Source organism: Takifugu flavidus, chromosome 22 (genome assembly GCF_003711565.1).
Source record: "Takifugu flavidus isolate HTHZ2018 chromosome 22, ASM371156v2, whole genome shotgun sequence".
NCBI classification, from domain to species: domain Eukaryota; kingdom Metazoa; phylum Chordata; class Actinopteri; order Tetraodontiformes; family Tetraodontidae; genus Takifugu; species Takifugu flavidus.
Genome location: NC_079541.1, coordinates 636,490 through 660,314, shown reverse-complemented (window position 1 = coordinate 660,314; position 23,825 = coordinate 636,490). Strand labels below are relative to the sequence as shown.

Genomic DNA, 23,825 nt, shown 5'->3' with positions numbered 1-23,825 from the left:
AAGCTAACTTAACTTGCTTAGAGACGCTAACAAAGATGCTAAGCGGTTTCCCTAGCATGTGTTGGCGTTGATAAAAGACGTATTCATGCTATAATGATGCAATGTTGCAATCCATTATCACACAGATAAAACTATGACGTCTTTTAGCTTCCTTTCAGGATAAAAAAACAGGGTCATAAAAACATGGATAAAGGAGTGGTGTCAACATAACGGATTACCCTGCTGGCCCGACCGATTCACGTCTCACAGCAATGCGTCAATGCTACCTATTCAATCATTATGAAGCAGGAATTTCTAAACCAGCCTCCTCACTACGATTCCAAGACATTTTACTCAAACGTGATGATGGGAAGAGTTTAGACTGAACAAACAGTCACCAGCACAGAAGCACCGACAGAGGACGGAGCTGCCGCTTCTAAAGAACCAAGTCTCAAAACAGCAGCAACACCGACACACCCGTCACACATTTACCGTTTGCACAGATGGCCTGAGAATCAGACACACCCACCTGTGTGTGTGTGTGTGTGCGTGTGTGTGTGTGTGTGTGTGTGTGTGTGTGTGCGTCTCGAAGAGTGCACGCGTACGCATAATTGCAGGGTTTTGCATTCATAGCTTTGCGTTCATGTTGTGTGTACAGACATGCAGCAAGTATGCTAGCTGCTCCACGTTGTGCTGGATATGCAAATACAAGGTGTGTCCCCGTGGGGGGGGGGGGGTCTGAGCTGAGAGTGACAGCAGAAAGAATTCAAGTCACGGGTGTGAAGACAAAAGGTGCAGACAGGGAGGAGGGAAGGAGGGCGATGAGGTGGAAGACAGGTTTCCATTGAGTCAAAGGGACGTCAGAGGTGTCCGACCTTTTCCCCGTATCAATGCTAGCAAAAATGATCATTTCAATAACCTGGGAGCAGCAGGTGAGCTGGTTCCTGGCTGCTAGCAGGAAGCTCTAGGACAGTCCCCACTCTTCACCACCAGGGGTCAGGTTGGAATAAACTGGGCTAAAAGGTCCCGTTTGATAGCAGGTATGTTGGTTCAGAACCATGGTCAGCACCACCGTCTGCACCAGTGTGACCATCATCAAGGGATAATTAAAGGAGACCAACCAGTGAACGACATGCTCAACCAATAGCAGCCGACTCGCCCAGAACAAGGATCAACCAGCAGGTCTCACAGCTGGAACCGCTGGAATTTTTAAAGACATTAAATTCAACTGTGACCGCCGGCGAAATTCAAAAGGTTGATAATGATTTAAAAGTCTGAGAGAAGGTGGGTCTGGGCCTTAAACCTGTCACCAGGAGGTGGGGAAGGACCACATGATGCCTTCAGGCGCCTCAGTGGAACAGGCAAATATGTGACCAGTGAAAAACACGGAAGATTGAGCTTCACAAACCTTCAACGTACTGAATAAACAAGCTGCGGATGAATATCTGCTCAAATCTGAACTCTGCTGCTGTTGGCCACACCAACATCTACGTTTGTGAAGTGTCGAGTTTTGTCTGAGTCTGTCAGAGAAGCCGAGAAGAAGAAGATGATGATGATGATGATGATGATGATGATGATGATGATGATGATGATGATGTTTTAAATACTGAGGAAGATGTGTGTCAATGCGATTTTCGTGTTAGACGGAATGTTACAGAGAATGATTTGGACAAAATACGATTTTAACACACAATCTTCTGCACTTACCTTTTTTTCTGCTCCACACTGTAAATCACCAGACAGGAAATGATGTCACGGCTTCATTTCCGGACTGTGTGAAAACTTTAGAACCCGTGTAAGTGTTTCTCGTTATCTCCGTCTATTTCTGTCATCAGTTCAGCCAGAATAGTTTTAGCATTAGCCTAGCATTTATTTTAGCGCTGAATCATCGCTGCTACCACTAGGGGGCAGAACCAAAAGGATGTTCTTAAATACAAAACACACAAAGTTCTTTTCCATCATGTTGCTCTGGCAACCTTACATAACCTTTAGTTTGATTAACAAAATTAGGAGCTTCCTGCCTCTTATTTTAAGAAAACTTTATTGCCTTGTTGCAATGAAGAAATAATCTATTATTTGAAAAAACATCTGTAATTTTTGGAGATTTAAAACAATGCAAGAGATGACAACAAGTATTCAGTGATGTTTATGTCTGCAGCTGGTTGCAAAGTGGGGGAAGATTAAACAGCCTGGCCAACACTGCGAGTCCATGAAGCTACCGTAGCTACGGTAGCTACGGTAGCTTCGGTAGCTACGGTAGGTATCAGGCATCCCATCATAAAGGTCATGTTGCTCTTATTAGTGCGGTTGGACGTGACATTCCTTCATATAACATACTCAAACAGCGCTTATATTACATGTTTGTTTAATGTTTTGACACTTTCAACGAGCTAACATCAAAGTCTCCAATGTTAGCCTGGCTGAATTTCGCTGAGTCATATAAACTACTGAAATGGGATTGTAAATTACAACTAATCTGGGCCTACCATCATCTTAATGCTTTCTATAATCCTGGACTAATACAGTAACCACAGTCGACTAGTAATCCTCAACAAATCGCTACTGAAAGGATTTCTGTATTTATCATGTTTGTGATGTATAGAACAAGAGCCAAATAACTTTAAAAACATGCTCAAAGAGGCTTGGACACATTTTAAATGTAAAAACATGTAAAGCAAATCCAAACAAGTGGAAAACTAGCCGTGGTGGCATCGATGTCACCTTTACCACATAAAAAACAACTTTAATATGCTTTAATTAATATAGGTTAGCCTTAAATGGGGCCTCATTTGGGTAACCCCGCCCCCTCGAGGCGCTGACCAAAGCCACGCCCCTCGCATCAACGAGCACGAGCCTCAAACGCCGGTTTCTGAGTAGCAATACTAAACTAGCATTGCAACTGTAAACTAGCCGACGTTGGCAACAGGATTTATTCGTAGTGGGTTATTACAGGTGATCGACTTACCTGTCAAGCAGACATGTTGCTCGTTCCGCGTGGCTCGTGACGTCCTCCACCTCTGAAAGTCCCCCTTGTTTTGACTCGTTATCTGTCCAATTGTGTCTCCTTAGCGTTTGTTGCTTCTTCACTCTGCTAACGTTGGTTTTTCATCCCCAGAAGTTGTTTCATCGTATTCCACCATAGTTTACGCTCCCCAAGTTTAACGTCACACGTCACCGCGAGGCCGCGAGAAATGATTGACAGCTCGCCGGCCACGCCCCCGGTCTCTGATTGGCTGTTGTCGCTCATTTGAACAGTAGACGCATAAAACGGGGCCGATTTTTGCACAGGTGATTTTACTCAGGAACTACTGCCAGGTCAGAGTGACAGTCTGCACAAATATGACGAAAAGTGATTTTTTTTCTTTTTCAAATTTGCAAACTCCACCTTTAAGAAGGACAGTGTTAGCTAGCTAACAAGCAGAACTTACAAAGTCATTTAGACATCAGTGGAATAAATGACAAGAAAAAAAGAATCTGTTGACGGTTCCTTTAAGGTTTCCAACAAGGCTGGCCGAGGTCCGTTTCCGTGGGATACAGTTGTGTGTTTGGCCAGCGATAGTCTTTATATTAGCTACTTACCTCCAGGAATGTAGAAGTGTTCCATAATGAATGATGGGATATCTGTTGCTAAGACTTCACTCAGACATATTCACAGTTTGCAGAAGACTCGGCTCCTTCCGTGCACTCAGGAAACATGAAGTGCAGTTAGCAGCAGCTGTAGATCTATACAGTAAATATTTAGCATACAGACCATCTTATTATTATTATTATTATTATTTTACAGGTAAAACTTGAACTACAGTGGCCCAGCGAGCCACATTGGCATGTGTAATGTTCATTTCATGTACAGGAGACTGCTAGAAAGGCCTGTGTGTGCTTTCGGTACGAAACACTGGGTTTAGCTGCTACAAATTCTGTTTAAAAAAACAAGAAATACAACAAGAGCAAAGCAAAGAGAAGCCCTCGGCTGTGATCAGACTCTACGGGTCTGTTGGTCGTGGCCCAGCTCACCTCAGATTTACTTGTTCGGTCAAACACAGTAGTTATTGCTTGTCTACGCTATGAAGCAAGTCGGCCTCGCTTAGTGACTCATTTGTACCAAAAAGTAAAAATTATTGAACTTGATCAGGAAAACAGTCGGAACATGGAGGTACAACACACACACACACACACACACACACACCCTTACACACACCAATGAATTCACATTTGTTCAAAGTTAGGTGGCGTTTTAAGACCACAGCAGGACACGGAGGTACAGGCGGACACTGGACCGGACCGGACCGGACTCATGCGCAGCACCCTGACGGATGTGCCGTCACACCATTGTCTGTCTGGAATTCTCGTTGTCGCTCCTGGGCTGTGCTGGGACGTTCCTGCTGAACTGGCTGAAGCTGGCCGCCCTGCACCTGACCCTCTGGCCTTCCCCGTGCCTGTCCGAGCTCTGCGTCAGGCCCGGGGGAGCGTACTGTAGCGGCCCGGGATGAAGGAGGCCTGGCTGGGGGGGTGGGTCGCCTCCTTGGAGAAGAGGCTCTGAATGAGCTGGAACTTTTCCTTTTCCTCCTGTAAGAAGACGTCCACCAGGAGCTTCTTCTCCCGTTTGAGCTGCTCCACGATGGTTTTGGGAACGTCAGGGATTATCCAGGCCACCACGAGGCTGAGGAACATCACCAGATTCTGGAGAAGATGGGAAGAACGGAGAAGTGTGAAAATGTCACTTTCATTTAAAAGAAATAGAAACAAGAACTGTCGGGAACAACCACCGGATGCTGTGCTCCTCAAGATAGACTTAAGCTAGCGCAACATGTGGCGATGGTAAAGTTTGTTGATATAGTAAAGATTCAGGAAAAATGGTGGGCGGAGCCAAGACTGGAGCTACAAACTCCACCTCAGCCTCTCGGATGAACTTTAATGAATTCTTTCGCCACGAACCAGCCTGGCAGAAAGCAGCCTGGCAGGAAGCAGCCTGGCAGGAAGCAGCCTGGCACACGGACGGAGCGATGTCTTTATCCAATGAGCTGGCTGACAAACGGAGGCATCTGGAAATGTTTCCACTCAGGTGTTGGGATGGATCTGCCAGATTAGGAAAGGCAGGCCCACCTAGCTACCCTCCTAGTTTCCCTGCATGTTGTGTTGCAGCAAAAGAATAAACGGAGATATTCCAAAAGGTCCGGTACCTGGAAGAGGATGACGAAGGCCAGTCTTGCTGCCAGGACGCACCAGTAGTGCTTGGAGAATGCGTATGCATCCGGGGACCAGGGCGGCTCTCTGTAGTCTTTATACCTAAACCAGACCAAAAAACAGGTCTGATCACAGAGCCTCTGTTGGCACATTTAGACGTTGTGACTGGAAGGCGGCTCTCCGGGTGTCATGACCCATCAGCAGCCCACGGCAGTAGTTCTTGGTGCTACACCAGGCACAGACACCATCTGCAGAAGGAACTACCCTTCAGAACTTCTAGAGAAGCCTGGGAGCTGGTGGACATGGTCCTCCTGGAGTCCACCTACAAAGATCTTAATAAATCCCAGTGCTGGAGGTTAAAGGGGAAGAGTTAAAGCTGCCACAGATTATTGAAACATAATTCCTCCTTCTGATGTCCACCTGAGTCGTGGCTTTGGAGATAAGGTGATTAAGAGGCTCAACTTTTGACGGTTTTAAGTGGGATGAAGAAATGGGTGAGCAGTGAAGAAATGAGGCGGGCAGCTGTGAATGTGCTGCCAAACCTCAGTGATGAAGAACGTTTCTGAAACTGGGTCTGGAATTTTCTGTTATCTGGTCCGGATTTACACAACCACTGAGCGATGGTCACATGACTCTGCGAGCAGATGAGAGGTTTTCATCTGAGCTGCATGTTTGTGGGATGACAGAAGAAACCTGAACCACGACAGGGGAACCCAGGAAGGAAGGATCCCAGGGGACAGCTTTGTCCGTCCGGTGGGACAGAAATCCTGGATGGGACCTCACGTGGAGATCTGAGTCTACATACACCATTTCATTAAGTCCATCCATCCCCCCTCCATCCCTCCCTCCCTCCATCCATCTATTCACCATCATCACCCATCCATCCATCATCCATCCACCATCCATCCATCCTCATCCATCCATCCATCCTCATCCATCCATCATCCATCCATCCATCATCCTCCATCCATCCATCCATCCATCCATCCATCCATCCATCATCCATCCATCCATCCATCCATCCATCCATCCATCATCCATCCCTCTCTCCCTCTCTCCCTGATGTAATATTTAATATTTCTGTATATATTTATTTGTCATTCTTATCCCACAGATTACGTAACGACGACACTGTGCTACAATAATGACTCCCAACACAGAACATTCCACTCAGGGTCAGAGAGGATCCATCTCCCCGTTGCTATGAGAACATCTTTAGTGAGGACTCTGTCTCCTCCCAGGTCGCTGAGAGCAATTAAGATTTACGGACAAAGATCAGCAATGTTCAGAGTTCTGACTATAAATAAAAACGGCCGTGGGTCAAAGAGTGACTGTTGGACATCAAATGTGCTGTCCGATAGGCAGAAATTCGACCGGGTCAAGCAGAAAACTTCAGTTCCAAATATGGAAGCTGGCGATACGATCGAGCCATGTTGACGGACCATTAAATGCAGAGGGAGAAGAGGAGCGAGCGCAATGGGAGTAAATCTCTTTACAGCTACAACATCAAGAAAGTCATGATGAGACACAACACATGATGGTTCCGTGGTTGCTGGTCACGGCCGGAGCAGCAGCAGGACAGGCTCTGCTTCAATCGTCTCTCACATTACACGTTATCTACATACGTCCACGTGAGATTCATGTATGGCAGGAAAAGAAAAAGAGGAAAAAGAATCATTTTTACAAGCTTCCCCCCCAAAAAAGCTGTTATTATCGAGGTTAGCGTGCAGGCTAATGGTGAACACACATTTCTGGGGGAGCCTTTTAAAACTAAAGTGTTGGGGACAATTCTGCTGGGGATAAAAGGGCGAAAGAGTCCACGGTGTCAGCTCAAGTGCTCGATGAGCCATATAGAATTATTAAAAATGAAAGGGCGGATTGTGTGTGTGTTAGCGCGGTCTTGTGCTGTCTGATTCCTTCTCCTTATACAGTCATGAGTGAGGAATGCTGGCTGTGAGTCTTCCTTCCTGTCTCTCTGCTTTGATCTGGGCATCTTTCCCTCTTTCAGTGCCAGACGGTTCCTGCGTTGTCGCGGTCCACTTTCACACGGACCCTGTTGTGCATCAGAACCTCTGCTGCTGCCACCTCTCACCTAAATCGCTCTGGGAGGAGCCGAGCATGGGGTATCAGAGGACACGGCTGTGTCCATGTTTGGGTAGAACCGTGCAGCTTGGCAGCAAACGGGGCATCAAACTTGGCTTTTTTTTCCTTCTGAATGTGATTATTGTGCGTGCGTGGCTCAGAATCCCATCCAATGCGGAGCCTCCCGGGAACCCGGAGTCCAAACAAAGGTCAGACGGTTCCCATCTACGGACACACAGACACACACTCAACGCTCCGCTCAGGTAACGCTCTGAAATGAATAAAAACCTTTCTTCCTTTCCACCGTCTAATATGTTTCCCGGAACTCTGAAAACACTCATCGCTCCACAGTTTATTGCCCAGAGCTCAAACTCCCAGCGGACTATTTCAGAGGTGTTCAATCAGAACCCCGACAGCTCCCTCAGCCACGCCATCAGCTCTACTCTGTCTCAAGTCAATTCCCAAATCAACCCCAGAGGCGTTGGTGTTCCCTCGAGGCTCGTGGACTCTAACTGGACTTCCTGGGGATGTGATGGGAGTTAAATCCAAACTTCTGTCAGTACGGAGCAGACGTATGTCGGTCCCGGCCCACAGCAGGTCTAAACACAGCCTGACTCCTGATCAGGAATGAAAAGGTCGTTCTATACAATAGTTTCCAACAATAATAAAATCAATTGGACTTGAGCTGTAGCCTAAACGGAACCAGTCGCCCCGGCCTTCAGACAGAACCAAATCCAGAAGTCTCTCAGGTGCTACGATAAAAGAGGGGCCCCTGAGAACACGGCTGCCCCCCCCACGGCACACGTGTTCTCTAGAATTCCATCATTTGTTATAACTTGTTCCTCAGTTTGATCTCTACACAAATAGAACATTCTTATCAGCACCGTCTCCAACGGGACATGACCACATTTTAAAAAAAAGCAAGGCACAAATTCTTCTTTAACAGTTGGGAGAGGAGGAACGTGAGTGTGGGCATGTGGAGTAAAGCTGTGTCCATCGGTGCAGAAACACTCTTCAAATATTTAACACCGCTGTGGGGGCCACCAGCTCTTTCCCCATTTCATTTCCCTTCTAATTTCCTCGTCTCAGCTGTATCTGAACTTGGGTCCATGCGAGCCTTCAACGCTCCATTTGGCTCCTCTGTCCCCAAAGGAAATGGGTCAGGACAAACAAGGAATCCAATTCTGACACGCTTTGAATGACACAGAGCCCAGAGGCGCGCCCATCACACAGGAAGCTAACACAGCACGCTACGCACACGACGAGCGCCTTGAAACGCTTCCCGCCTAATTGATGCCCATTAGCCTTCAAGGACCTCAGTCTTGGGGGTGTTATCGCGCTTGAGTCATGACGTACGCCGCCACATTCACACAAAGGCTGCATTATGGCATTGTCATTCTTTTCTGTGTTATGTAACAGCAGGTTGCCCTCCACGGGCGCCGCTTCATGGACCGCTCCTTCATATCTGGGAGACGCTCGCCACTGGCATTCGCAGATAAAAGCTACGATTGTGCGGCGTTGTTTCGGGGCAGATGACGTCCAGCTTTGGGGAGCTGCTCCAGCAGTCGTGTTAGCGTGCGCTCGCTCAGAACTGGACGGTTCTAAAGCCTGCAGAAGGAATCGGATGCAGCTATCATTTGGTGGGTGCAGGTGGTCATTTCTGGCCGTGGCCGACGCCTCGCTGTGGGAGGAGTCAACTCACATCGACGCGCTCCTAATGTCACGTGTGACTTTCAGGTGGTTTCTTACCTGCAGACAGTTATGTTCCCGAGCTCCGAGTTCTCAGGGGCCGTCCCTGGTTTGAAATTGGACACGTTAAAGTGGGAGAGAGTGTGGTCGATGAAGCCGTGCATGGTCCCAGTCTGGCTGAACATGTACTGGTACACCAGTCGAGGGATGAAATCAGACGTGAAGGAAATCACAAAGGCCTGAAAAGGGAAAGAGACGGACAGGCTGTGAGGGAGGCACACTTCCGTCAGGATATTTGAAACAAAAATGCACTCTTGGCCAGCCGCCATCCCATAAAACTACCAAGAGGAAAAATGATGAGAAGCTACAGCTATCTGATCTAATATACCTCCAATAACACTTTAACCCTGCAGATCCAAAGATACAAGCTTTTGTAAAAAGGCTGATTTAGTTGGGCTGGTTTTGCTCCCAGCGCCCCTCAGATTAAAGAGATTAAAAAGAATCTTCTGTTGCTTGTTTTTCAGGATCTTCTACAAATCTGTGCAGTATTAAAAGTAAACTGAGCAGGATTTAGGAAGAAAACATGGACAAATCCAGGTCAGAAAGTCCTGACTCCCCAACAGTGTCCGTTGCTGTCATGGATCACCACGCTGAGGCTGCACAGGTGTGACTCTGGATCACAAGGCCACGACCCGTGAGATCAACTAAACCTCTACAGGGAACAAACACAGCCAGTAAAAGAAGAATTATGTTCCAGAGCTCTTTGGCTTCGAGGTTTGAGTTATTTATTCTCTGTTACCCTCTAATGACCTTGTTCTAGTTTAAACACAATATTTAAAATGTCTTTCTACACACATGAAACAGATCTAAATCTAAATATTTAATAATGAATTATGAATAAAGTGTCTGAGTAAACTGGGTAAACTGCCACCTAGTGGTCATTATGCAGAATGCACCCGTTGTCGCCACACTTACGTTTATGATGACTGAGAATTTTCCCATCCCGCTCAGAATGTTGTACCAGATACCTGTAGACGGGACAGAGCAAAGGGCCCAAACTGCTGAGAGATCAAACTGATTTTCTGAGTGAAGCAACAAGAGCCTCCAGCTGACAGCGCTGATCTCCTGACAGGCGTCACTGAAGTGAAACAGAGCCGACCGCCCGAAGGCGACGCTAACCAGTCAGGCATCGGTGAAGGGTCCCACCACAACATATCCAGTTCTCTCTGATACTACCATATTATCCCGAATAGATGCTCCAACCTTACCGATGTCTTTGGCGCGTACGGCCACCGGCCGCCGCAGCTCTGTGACGAACTTCTTGGCGTCCAGTCTGATCTCGATGACATTGTTGAGCAGAGCGAAGAGGGGAGCGAGCGGGAAGGAGGCCACAAACAGAGACACAAATCCGAACTGGATGACTGGCGAAGAAAAAGAAAACAACCCCCCCCCCAACAGATTAGATGAAAAGAGTCACTTTATTGGCAGTTCAAGGCAGCCTCAGAGGGGCTGGTCCCACCTTGTCCTGACATGCATGTGGAGTGGCTATTAGTGGAACACAGTGGAACACACCCCGTGGGTCTAGAAGGACTACAGCAAAACACCTTTGGAGCTGCTGGGGGCTGCTGGGGGCTGCTGGGGGCTGCTGGGGGCTGCTGGGGGCTGCTGGGGGCTGTACAATGAGTCCTTAAATGTTAATGAATCAAACACTGCGTCAACTGTGGCAGGATGTCACATTTGGCCACGATAAGGGAGAAAGAACAACCGCGGGCTCGTTTCTGAAGTGTGTGGCGTCTCTCGTTGACACTTTAACAGCAGCTCCAGGAACAAACATTTAAGCTGCTCCAAGTCACGCCGGATTGACACATGTGAACGGGCGGCTGCTGCGGCCTGGAGTCCCACTGTCTGTCAGACGCCCCATGTGGCTGCCTTTTAAGGCTAAACACTCCATAGCAGGAGCTAAACTGGGACTTTTTTATGATTAAACAGTGTGTGTGTGTGTGCGTGTGTGTGTGTGTGTGAATAGTATGGCTGTGTGTGACTCGGAGGGTTACATAAGTGGCTCTGATTAGACAACTTGATGATGCGGTCAAGAATTCAAATAAAAGTGGGCCTGATTTATTGGGCCTGATCTCAAATTCTTTCTTTCAAACCTTTTTGCTCCCAACAAACAAGAAATAAGACGATTCTGGCAGAAGTTCTGGTCGGAGCGACGCAACATCAGCACTGTGGGAACGGGGATTTCCACCGAGCCTGGAGACTGATGGCTTCACCTCGTGACACCAGGCACACACACACACACACACACACACACACACACACACACACACACACAGGTAGAAGCTAAGTGTGTGATTTACACACTCTAGGGTTCCTTCAGTCCTTCGGGGTAAGAGAGCGGAGGTGCTGTCTCCTCGTCGGCGTGTTTTTAGGTGCCTTTGTTTCCAGATCTGAGGGATGGACTCTGGGCGTTGTGACCACGGCTGCGTGCAACAATCGTGCGCTTGTTTCGGCCTCATTCTGCTGCTGTGACAGTCAGCAGTGAGTCAGCAGCCTGTCATCACCTTCAGCCTCCCACTCCATCAAGGGCGAGAGGCCGCAGCGGGCCGTCCGGGTCAGAACCAGCCGTCCGGGTCAGAACCAGCCATCCTAACAGCACTGGAGTACCACAGGGCTCCGTCTTATCTCCTTTCAGATTTACTCTTCACACTGCAGATTCCATACATGGACAGACATCCTGGCTAACCCTGACCCGAGCCGCCATGGCAACGACCCGGGCTAGAGGGCGCAGGTCCAGTCAGTGGTTAACTGGTTTGACTCAAGTTTCTTGAAGATCAATGTAGGAAATCCTGAAGAGCTGATTATTGATTCTAGAAAGAAAAACAAGAGTTCCTCCCAGATTAAAATAGTGGTGTCCTATGAACACCAGGATGCTCAACTGGACCATAAAAAGGGTTAAAACCGACTCCATGTAGGGTTTTGGGTCTGAGACTCAGACTTGTCCACCAGCACAAGGCTTGGATGGGAGGGTAGAAGTAGCAGAGTAGAAGTGTCCTGTTTCTGATGGTTAGGGTCAGGAGGGCTGGATCAGTTACTGCCCTTGACCCAGAGTCTTTTCAGGACACCGTTGAGAAGAGAACTGAGTTGGAAGCTCAGTGATGACTGGAGCATTGTTGGGGTCGGACTGGGCACCAGTGATACTTCTCTAATATCTCTTCATCTTTAACAGGCCTTGGTGGTATTTTAAAAACTAGGATTTTTCCCCTTGACCAAAACAGTTTCAGTTGAGAGGGATCAATAAAATTTACCCAACCTACCCTACCTTAATCTAACCTAACCTACCACAATCTAACCTACCCTAACCTACCCTACTCGAACCTACCCTACTCTAACCTACCCAACCTACCCTACTCTAACCTACCCTACTCTAACCTACCCTACTCTAACCTACCCTACTCTAACCTACCCTACTCTAACCTACCCAACCTACCCTACCCTAACCTACCCTACTCTAACCTACCCAACCTACCCTACCCTAACCTACCCTACTCTAACCTAATCTACCCTACCCTCCCCTAACCTACCCTACCCTACCCTAACCTAATCTACCCTACCCTTATCTACCCTCCCCTCCCCTAATCTACCCTCCCCTCCCCAAATCTACCCTAGCCTCATACTAGCCTACCTGTTGGCACTAATGGAACCTCGTTTCTGTGTGTTTAGACCACTGATTAAAGCTTTATGAACTCGTTTAAATGCTGGTGAGGTCGTTCCACACAAAACTCCACATAAGTTAATGACTCTGTGTGTGTGTGTGTGTGTGTGTGTGTGTGTGTGTGTGTGTGTGTGTGTGTGCGTGTGCGCGTGTGTGTGTGTGTGTGTGGGTAGACTCACTCATTTCCATGTATTCGGGGGTGAGGCCTTCAAAAGGAGCCAGGTCGTGGTCCAGGTTCCACTGCTGGGGCGGCCTCTCCTCCTCTCTCTCCGCCACCGCAGGACTTTTGTTCTTCAGCTCTCGAAACAGTTTCTTCAACTTCCTGTTAGAGGAGGATGAGAATGATGAAACAATAGTGCACATCGGCGTTAATGTGGAGCGATGTGGAGCGATGTGGAGCGATGTGGAGCGATGTGGAGCGATGTGGAGTGTTAATGTGCTGACAGAGGAACTGTGAAGAACCACATCCTGCTTCAGGTTCTGATGTTGCAGACCTGCCGTTCATTTTAAACCAGATCTCCGCTCTGGTCTCTGGAAATGTTGGTGGTTTTATATTTAGAACGTCTAAAGATAAGTCGGAGAGGTTGGGCATCACTTTAAACATGTTAAAAGATGCATGTTTAGACTATGTTCCATGCGTGTACACGGTAAAGTGTCCACGTGGACACTTCACTGGTGCTTTGCTGAGTCTGGTGACGTCAGAGGTTTGTGATGGAGGTCACCTCCTTGTTCACCATTTTAAAAACAAAGACTGAGACTGTTGGTGCTGTGCTGGTGAGATGGATGGAGGATGGATGGATGGATGGATGGATGATGATGGATGGATGGATGGATGGATGGATGATGGATGGATGGATGGATGGATGGATGGATGGGTGGGTGGTGGGTGGATGGATGGATGGATGGATGGATGGATGGATGGGTGGATGGATGGATGGATGGATGGCTGGATGGCTGGCTGGATGGCTGGCTGGCTGGCTGGCTGGCTGCTGGCTGGCTGGCTGCTGGCTGGCTGGCTGGCTGGCTGGCTGGCTGCTGGCTGGCTGGCTGGCTGGCTGGCTGGCTGGCTGGATGGCTGGCTGGCTGGCTGGATGGATGGATGGTGGATGGATGGTTCAAGGCAGGTGCAGCAGCTAAAGGGCAGCTGGTTCCAGGTGTGAGCGGTGGTTGCCATGGCAGCTGGTTCCAGGTGTGAGCGGCGGTTGCCATGGCAGCTGGTTCCAGGTGTGAGCGGCGGTCGCCACGGCAGCAGCAGCACAGGAAGTGCGTCGTGCCGAGCGTCTCCTGAACTTACGGGATTCCGATCTCGAAGATGTTGTTCTGGATCAGCTGTTTTCCCAGCATGATGATGCTGAGCTGGATGCAGAGCTCGATCAGGCAGCCTCCTGGGGCGCACTGGGACGGACACAGGTGAGTCAGCGGAGCGTTCACACCTGCGCTCACATCAACACCTGACCACCAACCTCCTCCATCCGGTAATCGTTGAAGACGTACACGTAATTCCCAGGCCGACCCGCAAACCTGCAGGGAAGCAGAAAAGACCCGGTCTGTGGGAGTGTCCTCGGCGCCGTGGCGGGGGGCGTGGCTCTTACCGTCCCTTGAAGAACGCCACGTAAAAAATGGGCGCGTAGGCGTTCATGAACTTGAGCAGGAAGGCTTTCAGGATGAGACGCTCCTCAAAGTTGGTTTCTGTTTTGGGAATCTCTGGGAAGACAAAGTGAGCAGAGGGAAAAGAGTTTGACAGGTTTCACCTGCATGATGGACCAGCATCAGCACTGGGAGCACTGGGAGCACCGGGAACACTGGGAACACTGTGAGCACCGGGAACACTGGGAACACTGGGAGCACCGGGAACACTGGGAGCACTAGGAACACTGGGAACACTGGAATACTGGGAGCACTGGGAACACTGGGAGCACTGGGAGCACCGGGAACACTGGGAGCACTGGGAACACTGGGAGCACTGGGAGCACCGGGAACACTGGGAATACTGGGAGCACTGGGAACACTGGGAGCACCGGGAGCACTGGGAACACTGGGAACACTGGGAGCACTGGGAGCACCGGGAACACTGGGAACACTGGGAGCACTGGGAGCACTGGGAACACTGGGAAAATCACCTCTAATGCTGTTCTGATAGGCAGGAAACTCACAAGCAGCAGAAGTAGGTTAAAATGCTGCTGACACACCCACCATCACTCCCCCCTCCCTCCTTCCTTCTCTCCTCCCTCCTTCCTTCCTTCTCCCCTCTCTCCCTCTCTCCCCCCTCTCCCCCCCTCCTTCCTTCCTTCTCTCCCCCTCCTCTCTCCCCCCTCCCCCCTCCTTCCTTCCTTCTCTCCCCCTCCCTCTCTCCCCCCTCTCCCCCCCTCCTTACTTCCTTCTCTCCCTCTCTCCCCCGTCCTTCCTTCCTTCCTTCTCTCCCACTCCCCCCTCCTTACTTCCTTCTCTCCCCCTCCCTCTCTCCCCCTTCCTTCCTTCCTTCTCTCCTCCCTCCTTCCTTCTCTCCTCTCTCCCCCCTCCCTCTCTCCCCCTTCCTTCCTTCCTTCTCCCCTCTCTCCCCCCTCCTTCCTTCCTTCCTTCCTTCTCTCCTCTCTCCCCCCTCCTTCCTTCCTTCTCTCCCCCTCCCTCTCTCCCCCCTCCCCCTCCTTCCTTCCTTCCTTCTCTCCTCTCTCCCCCTCCCTCTCTCCCCCCTCCCCCTCCTTCTCTCCCCCCCCTCTCTCCCCCCTCCTCCTTCCTTCTCTCCCCCTCCCTCTCTCCCCCCTCTCCCCCCTCTCCTGGGGGGACGGCTGATGGGCCGACTGGAGCATGAACACATCAAAGTTTGATGGGGAGGCGGAGCCTGTGTGCGTGTCTCCCCCTCCTCCCCCCCCCCCTTCCCCCCCACCTCGCCTGTTTCCCCGTCCCGGTCACAGGAAGTGGGCGTTCCCTACCCAGTTCGGTCAGCCACAGCGCCACGCTGCCGTAGATCTCGTCCAGGATCAGGATCACCACCAGGTTGATGATGACCGCCGTCGCCGTCACCGTCACGCGCACGTTGGACTTGGTCTCGGGGTCGGGGCTCATGGCCATCAGGGCCGACACCGTGATACGGTAGATGATGACGCCGAAGACGGCGGAGAAGGTCAAACCGAACTGGGAGACAAGGAGGAAGGAAAGGAGACAAGGAGGACGTCAGAGCAGAACCGGAGCAGAACCGGAGCTGCTTGGTGCTGACGGACCATGAAGAGGATGGAGGAGACGTTGATGACGTATCCGGCCACTCGGTCCTTCCAGGTCAGCTTCTCCGCAGCAGCCTGGACACAGGGACGGAGGTCACTTCCCAAAGGCCCGGAACCAGTTCAACCAGATCAACCAGTCAAGCCAGGTCAACTAGTCCAACCAGTCCAACTAGTCCAACTAGTCCAACTAGTCCAACCAGTCCAACCAGTCCAACCAGTTCAATCAGTCCAACCAGTTCCACCAGTCCAACCAGTCCAGCCAGTCCAGACAGTTAAACCAGTCGGACCAGCACCACGACGCCATGTTCTAGTGGTTCCAGAACAGCTGGTTCTTCCTCTCCAGCGCTGCTAAACTCAAACCGAAGCATCTGCTCGCCTCCGCAGGAGCCCGACAGCACAATGGCCCCTTCAGCCACGTCAGAGACCTTCGGGTCAGGGAGCAGCTGGGAACGGTTTCCATCAAACTGGGCCAAACCCACTTTATCTAAAGAAGAAGTGAGTTCATCAATAGAAACCAGCACGTCGAGGTCATGGAGGTCATGGTGAGCTGAGCCACGCCTCCCGTATGGCCACGCCTCTCCAGGACGGCGTTCCTATTTATTGTTCCCTTCCCAGGATAGAAGCAGGAACATCTCTACAAGCTAAAGCTGCTCCTGTGCAGACGCGAGGCTGTGCCAAGTGTTACATGGTTAGGGTTAGAGGTTAGGAGACGTTCGGAGACGTTAGGAGACGCTAGGAGACGTGAGGAGACGTTAGGAGACGCTAGGAGACGTTAGGAGACGTGAGGAGACGTTAGGAGACGTGAGGAGACGTGAGGAGACGTGAGGAGACGTTAGGAGACGTTAGGAGACGTTAGGAGATGTTAGGAGACGTTAGGAGACGTTAGGAGACGTGAGGAGACGTTAGGAGACGTTAGGAGACGCTAGGAGACGTTAGGAGACGTTAGGAGACGTTAGGAGACGTTCGGAGACGTTAGGAGACGTTAGGAGACGTGAGGAGACGTTAGGAGACGCTAGGAGACGTGAGGAGACGTGAGGAGACGTTAGGAGACGTGAGGAGACGTTAGGAGACGCTAGGAGACGTTAGGAGACGTGAGGAGACGTTAGGAGACGCTAGGAGACGCTAGGAGACGTTAGGAGACGTGAGGAGACGTTAGGAGACGCTAGGAGACGTGAGGAGACGTTAGGAGACGCTAGGAGACGCTAGGAGACGTGAGGAGACGTTAGGAGACGCTAGGAGACGTGAGGAGACGTGAGGAGACGTTAGGAGACGTGAGGAGACGTTAGGAGACGCTAGGAGACGTTAGGGAGTGAGGGACGTTAGGAGACGTTAGGAGACTTAGGAGACGCTAGGAGACGTTAGGAGACGTGAGGAGACGTTAGGAGACGCTAGGAGACGTGAGGAGACGTTAGGAGACGCTAGGAGACGCTAGGAGACGTGAGGAGACGTTAGGAGACGCTAGGAGACGTGAGGAGACGTGAGGAGACGTTAGGAGACGTGAGGAGACGTTAGGAGACGTGAGGAGACGCTAGGAGACGCTAGGAGACATTAGGAGACGTTAGGACGTGAGGAGACGTTAGGAGACGTTAGGAGACGTTATTTAATGAGCTCGCGTCTCCTCAGACTCAACATGTTCCTCCACGACAGGAACCAACCCGTGGTGTGATCACTCGGATCCCTCCTGATCCACCTGGAATCACACACACATCTAAGAATCACATCTCCTCCCATCAACACACAGGCTGACGAATTCTCCCACGCGCACAGAAACAGCGAACACGCCGGTGGGCGGTGATTCCGGAGCAACCGTGTAGCAACAGCCCCACCGTGTGGCCATAGAGGCGCATTACAACGCCAGCAGGGCCCAGTATTACTGGAGATCAGGAATACTGGGACATTACTGGACAGATGGACTCGGACTTTCAGGGAATCCTCCTTTGAGACCAAAAGGCAGCCTCTCAGGAGAAGGATGCATATGCCACATAAAGCTATGTTCAAGCAGAAATGTCCATGAAACACGTGCACTAAAGTCCGTGCAGGCAGACAACAGATGACCAAGAAACGGGGGAAGAATCTCAATTATTAATTTAAAAAAGGCTTTTATTCGCCCGCTCGGGTCATTTGTAATCCAGTCTTTTTGGGGAAATTACTAGTTTATATTAATGTCCTTTTATAATTTTGCTAAATATAACTTTCTGTCCAATTTCCGCATGTCAGAGATTTTCCTTTCTAGTCTGAACCATCACCAGGTGAAAGTGTTCCCATTAATGCTTCCAGATCGGATCCTGGAGGGGAACCAGCTGGAGGAGCTTCTCACCGTCTCTGTGCAAGTTGTTGTTTTTCTCATTGTAATTGTAACAATGCAACAATCAGAACCACGTTTCTGTAGCTCGCTGAAGGACAACAACACCTTCGGGAGGGAACTGCGAGGTTGAAAGACGCGGTGGGAGGAGGACGTCCTTCAGGGAGGTGATGGCAGTAAATGGGTCAGCTGGTATATTTGGCTGCTGACCTCCGCTGAGGGAAGCCCAATAAAACCCATCCACAGTCCTCACGTCTGCTTCCTTTTCTTTGTCCTCGCGTCCAAATATTCCATCCCAAACACCGTTTTTGAGGAACCTGACGTTATCTCCGCTACGTGCTAACGTGCTAGCACGAACCGCCTCCTCTGTGTTTGTGGGCGCCCGAGCAGGAAACGGGACCCAATCCTGGACGTCTCTCCAAGACCAACCTGACAGACCTCACGCTGCCAGGTCTGCACCGACGCGCCGCGAGCATGTGTGAGAGGAGGAGAAGACATCTCTGTCGCCATAGTGACGCTCACTAAGCTTTGGTCTGGCTTCCGGCCCAGCATGCCTCACTCCCACTCAGCTGCCCTCCCTGCTATTCTCTCCATCCTCCACTTCTCTCAGCCTCTCTGTGGAGTTCAACACCTCCCTCTCGTTGTCCTTTTCTCTCTTTGACTCTGCATTTAATCGTTCTTTCTTCCACAGGCAGTTGCTTCCAACGCCTTTGGCCCGATGGTGCCGCGCTGCAGCATCAGTGGGGGCTGAAACAGCCGCACCACTCAGGGAAGCCCCGATCAGCTGCTCCCATCCCATCAAACACCTCAGCAGCACATTTCTGGATCCTTCACTCCTGAAAGAGCTGAAGCAAAAGCTCGGCAACAGTCGTTAACACGAGGCGGTGGAAGAGACGAGCGGAGATTCGCCGGGGAACTTCCTGTTCACGCTTCGCCTAACGGAGCCGTGAGCTGTGTTTTAGTCGAGCATTAATCTGCTTTTATTAATGTGTCTTTAATTAACGTCTAACACACACACACGATAATCCTTTATTAGCATTAGCTTATTAGCTAGCTTATCAACATATTAACTCAAACCAGGTTTGCTTTCAAGTTGGGGTGTGAATAAAAAGTGGCGTCTGGTAAAATGCCCACCCCCCACCCTCCCCCCACCCTTCAACCCTCCCCCCCGCCCCCGGAGCTGCAGGGGGTCATGCACCAGGTCACAGAAGACGTTTAACAACTGGAAACACGGAGAGAAAAGTGCAAAAGCCCAAAGTACCTGAAGAGCCCCAAGCAGAGAGACCAGAGGATGGGACAGGGAGAAGAGAGGAGACAGCAGCCGGCCGAAGGGCAGAATGAGGGGAGAAAGGAAGAAAGGAGGCAGGAGGCAGGAGGCAGGAGGCGAGGGGTTACCGGCGGTCCCGCTCCCATGGTGGACAGCAGCTTTTGTCTCCATCTGTCCTTCCCTGTCACTGTCCCATCCTCCGGCTTCTGCGGCTGCAAGACAAACGCAGCCTTTTTGTCTGCGGAACTGTGGACGCTTCGATTCACAGCATCACTCAGGGACTCTGGGACATCCCAGCGTGTCCCCGTGTCTCTGTCCACCCGCGTCCCCGCTCCGTCCGCCCCCTTTCACGACCAGCCTGGACTGGACTGACTGGACCGCGCAGGCTCACACGCCCCTCCACCTCTTACCTCCGTCTTTCTCCTGGGTTTTTTCTTTTTCTGCTTCCTCTGTCGCTTCTGAAGCAGGACGGTTTCGTATCTGGGCCGGGGGTGTTCCTGGGGACACAAAGGGACGGGACTGGGAGCGTGAGGACACGTCACAGCAGGAGAGCAGCAGAGGACAGGACAGGTCACCGTCTCTACCTCGTCCTCTTCGATGCCCGTCAGGTCCCAGCTGAAGCTCAAGCTGATCTGCCTGCGCTTCCATTGCTCCAGGAACAGCACGGCTACACACACACACACACACACACACACACACACACACACACACACAGGCGTGCAGAATAAATGAGGAGCGTGAGGGACGTCTCAGACGGAGCTGTCCAGCTAATCTCACCCCACAGAGACATGAAGATGGCGAAGAAGACGGTCCCGGGGTTGTCGAACAGGTGTGAGGCTCTGGCGGTGCCACAGGCGGTGCTCAGGTGCCAGTAGTCGCACGCTCCGTCGCACAGGGGACACATGGTGAAGTTCAGACTGTCGTCGCACATTTCCTGACTGGGAGAGAGAATCCAGGGATAAAAAGGAAACCTCCCAGCCTGCATTCAGGGCCACGCCGGCCCAGGAAGTGGCAGAACCGGAGCAGAACCGGAGCAGATCCGGAGCGACTCGCCACCGTCTGCACTGATGTGAGGCGTCTGTGGTACCTGGGAATGTTGGTGTTCATCGTGGCTACGCCGTATCCGAACACGATGATTCCCACCACGGAGGCAGGAATCAGCAGCTGAGTGTAGACGCCCAGCCAGGCGAAGTACAGGCCGATCTTCTCGCCAAAGTACTTCCTGCCAGAGGAGGTCAGACGGGAGCATTAGGAGACGAGCGGCAGCAGCCAGAACCAGGGCTAAAGACGAGCGGGCTAAGAGGATTGTTACGGGTTTATTTCGAGCGTTTCCTCATTTGTGTCAGCGAGTGAGGTCTCAGGTGGCAGATCAAAGCCTCCTCACATTAAAGCTCCGCGACAGACTTCAAAGACATCCAGCTTCTTTTGTTGGAACTTTCGGTTCGTTTCTGTCCGTTCTGACGGTGCGTTTAGGGACACTATTAGCATTTAATAGCCGTTAGCGTTAGCCTAAGAGACAAAGATCTTCATTTGTCAGGAGGGTCGGCTCGGTTCGGTTCTCAGACTGGGTCAGCCGAGGGTCATTCAGCTGAAGCTTCGCAACAGGTGGATTTAGAACTTTTGAGGGCTGGATTTTTATTTCCTGATCAGGTTGAATCCAGTCAGAGTGTCTCAGCAGACCCAGTGCAGCAGGCAGAAATGGAGGAGACTCGAGGAAGCCCGAGTGTGTTCTGTGCTGCTGAGCAGGAGGCTGCTGAGGTGGTTCACCTGTGGTTCACCTGTGGTTCACCTGTGGTTCACCTGTGGTTCACCTTACCTGACCAGATCGATGGGCTGGTACTTGTAGAAGGCGGAATATCTGGCCCATTCCTGGTGCAGCACCTGGCAACAGGCAGGAAACAGAGAGTGAGGAAAAGAGGGAAAACCAGGATCCTCCAGGAGGAGCTGACGAGGAGGCAGAGGTGCTTCAGCCTCCTCCGGGGTGCTGAGGGCACCGGGGTGGGTGGGGGGGGGCAAACTCGGTGCAGCTCTGCTTCTCCAACCTGTTTACCAGACTTGGAGTGCAACGCGCGAGGCGGCGTGACAGATGGGAGAGGCGGGAAAGCTAACGAGACGCCGTGTTGCCGGCGTTCTGCTGGTCTGACGCACGTCTGCGTTTAGCTTTGAAATCAGAAATGGAGGAAACAGGAACGGCGTCATTTCCTGTCTGAGGGTGATGCAGCTTTGGACCAGCAGGAGCTCCGTTAGCCGTTAGCCGTTAGCGCAGGTTCAGAGGGTGGAGGGCAGCTACCTGTCTGTCGTTCTTCTCCTCAACTTGTCCCACCACGGCGAAGTCTCCCTGTGGAGCAAAAGCAGGAAACTCACTGGGATGTTGTGGAGGAACGAATCAAGACGGACACCAGACACACATCTGCAGGAACAGGAAACGGGCCGCGAACGCATGGGGTAGGAAGCCGCCACTTACGTCGTGGAGCGGGAAGGCGGCGTCATACACGCCTTTGGCGATCAGCGTGCTGATGCCTGCGCAGAGAAGAGCACACGTCAACCAGCTCCTTCTGGAACCACAGCCCCCCCCCACAAAGGTCCCATTTTAGCCTCCTCGTCCTTCTTCTTCCACTTTGAGCAGAAACAGCTGATGTGATGAAGGAAGTGCTGAGTCAGCGGGGGGGCAGCGGGGAGCCTTCACACCAAATGGCGCCGAGATGTGGCGTGAAATGAAATGCGAGCCATTGTGAAGAACACCTCCCTCATCCGTCCGCCCCCTCCTTCGCTCCCATTTTAAGATTTTGGCCAGTTCAGATTCCACTGGGCAACAGTTGGGAGCCGCTCTGACCCCTCCCACTGTGACCGGCCGCTCTGACCCCCCCCACTGTGACCCGGCCGCTCTGACCCCTCCCACTGTGACCCGGCCGCTCTGACCCCTCCCACTGTGACCTGGCCGCTCTGACCCCCCCCACTGTGACCTGGCCGCTCTGACCCCTCCCACTGTGACCCGGCCGCTCTGACCCCTCCCACTGTGACCTGGCCGCTCTGACCCCCCCCACGGTGACCCGGTTGCTCTGACCCCTCCCACGGTGACCTGGTTGCTCTGACCGCTCCCACTGTGACCTGGCCGCTCTGACCCCTCCCACGGTGACCTGGCCGCTCTGACCCCTCCCACTGTGACCCGGCCGCTCTGACCCCTCCCACTGTGACCTAGCCGCTCTGACCCCTCCCACTGTGACCTGGCCGCTCTGACCCCTCCCACTGTGACCCGGCCGCTCTGACCCCTCCCACTGTGACCTGGCGCTCCTGAAAACCCCCCCTGGTCCCTGAGCTGAGGCTTCAGCCGCTGCACCACCTGGTCCGGGTGTCCCACCTCGCACAGGCAAACCCGGTTTGTCACATGACCTGGGTCAAACCATCACCTTCATCAACACTGACACAGAGAAGAGTCAGAAAGGAACAACTACAACTCCCAGAGTGCTCTGCTTCAGTGTCAGCCTGAGCCTGGAAGGTGACCCACTTGTAGAGGGGAAACAAGGGTGTGTGTGTGTGTGTGTGTGGGGGGGGGGGGGGCTCTGTTCTCCGCCTGCAGCTCCATCTCGACCCCGTTGGCTGAGACCTTCTGCTGCGATGGTGGAGCCAACCAGACATATGGTGGGACACTGTGAGGGCGGGTCAGGACAAACTGGGAATACTGGGAATACTGGGAACGCTGCCTCACACTTCCTGCAGGTCTGAGGGACGTTTGCGAGGTGGCTGCTGGTGTCTGAACAGGAAGACTCACCTATGGTCTGACACGTGCGCGCGCACACGGTGCGTCTCAGGATCTCATAAACCTGAAACGACACACAGTTTGGTGCATCTGCAGCTTCCTGCCGCCGCCACTTTCAGACAACACTCACGATTCGGCCCCTCGTGGCGTTGTCGAAGAACGTGTCTTTGGATGTGATGTTGTACCTGCGGAGAAAGGGCTGGTTGACGCTAACGCTAACAGGAGCCACAGACCTCCAGCTGGGAGTGTGTGTGTGTGTGTGTGTGTGTGTGTCTCACAGGTGTAACTTGTCCCTGGAGAAGCAGTGGGACAGGAACTTGGTGCTTTCCTGGTCCTGGTGTGGCACTTTGGGCTGGAACGGCTGCTTCAGTGTCCTCCACACTGAGCTCATGCGGGACCCGAACCCACTTTCCTCTTTAAGTTTGTAGCTCTGGCAAAACACACAGCAGGGGGCCGTTTCAATCACAGCGACTTGACAGGAAGCAGATCGACCCAGTCCCCCCCACCCCCCGTCCCAGAGCCACATCTCACCGTCTTGGTGGGAACTTTGATCTTGAGGAACTCGGCCTCTCTGCACAGCACCGGCCAAGGAGCGTGGAGGCGCGTGAAGCTGGGCCCGTGGGCCCGAACCTGGG

General features: G+C 51.9%; 1 protein-coding gene across 1 annotated transcript in view; it reads right to left on the bottom strand.

The window, feature by feature from the left end:
• Positions 1–3,253: 3,253 nt before the first annotated feature.
• Positions 3,254–23,825, bottom strand: part of LOC130519298 (anoctamin-1-like) — a 28,595-nt gene continuing 8,023 nt past the window's right edge. The window contains 24 exon segments of the mRNA XM_057022603.1: positions 3,254–4,437; positions 4,440–4,656; positions 5,157–5,262; positions 8,992–9,170; positions 9,907–9,959; positions 10,200–10,352; positions 12,826–12,968; positions 13,941–14,041; positions 14,110–14,167; positions 14,239–14,350; positions 15,577–15,778; positions 15,865–15,939; positions 19,562–19,645; positions 19,844–19,930; positions 20,018–20,100; positions 20,211–20,371; positions 20,521–20,655; positions 21,250–21,314; positions 21,724–21,771; positions 21,898–21,953; positions 23,203–23,254; positions 23,321–23,375; positions 23,469–23,620; positions 23,722–23,820. Of these exon segments, the coding sequence (XP_056878583.1) occupies positions 4,298–4,437; positions 4,440–4,656; positions 5,157–5,262; positions 8,992–9,170; positions 9,907–9,959; positions 10,200–10,352; positions 12,826–12,968; positions 13,941–14,041; positions 14,110–14,167; positions 14,239–14,350; positions 15,577–15,778; positions 15,865–15,939; positions 19,562–19,645; positions 19,844–19,930; positions 20,018–20,100; positions 20,211–20,371; positions 20,521–20,655; positions 21,250–21,314; positions 21,724–21,771; positions 21,898–21,953; positions 23,203–23,254; positions 23,321–23,375; positions 23,469–23,620; positions 23,722–23,820 (2,616 nt within the window). The 3' untranslated portion in view covers positions 3,254–4,297.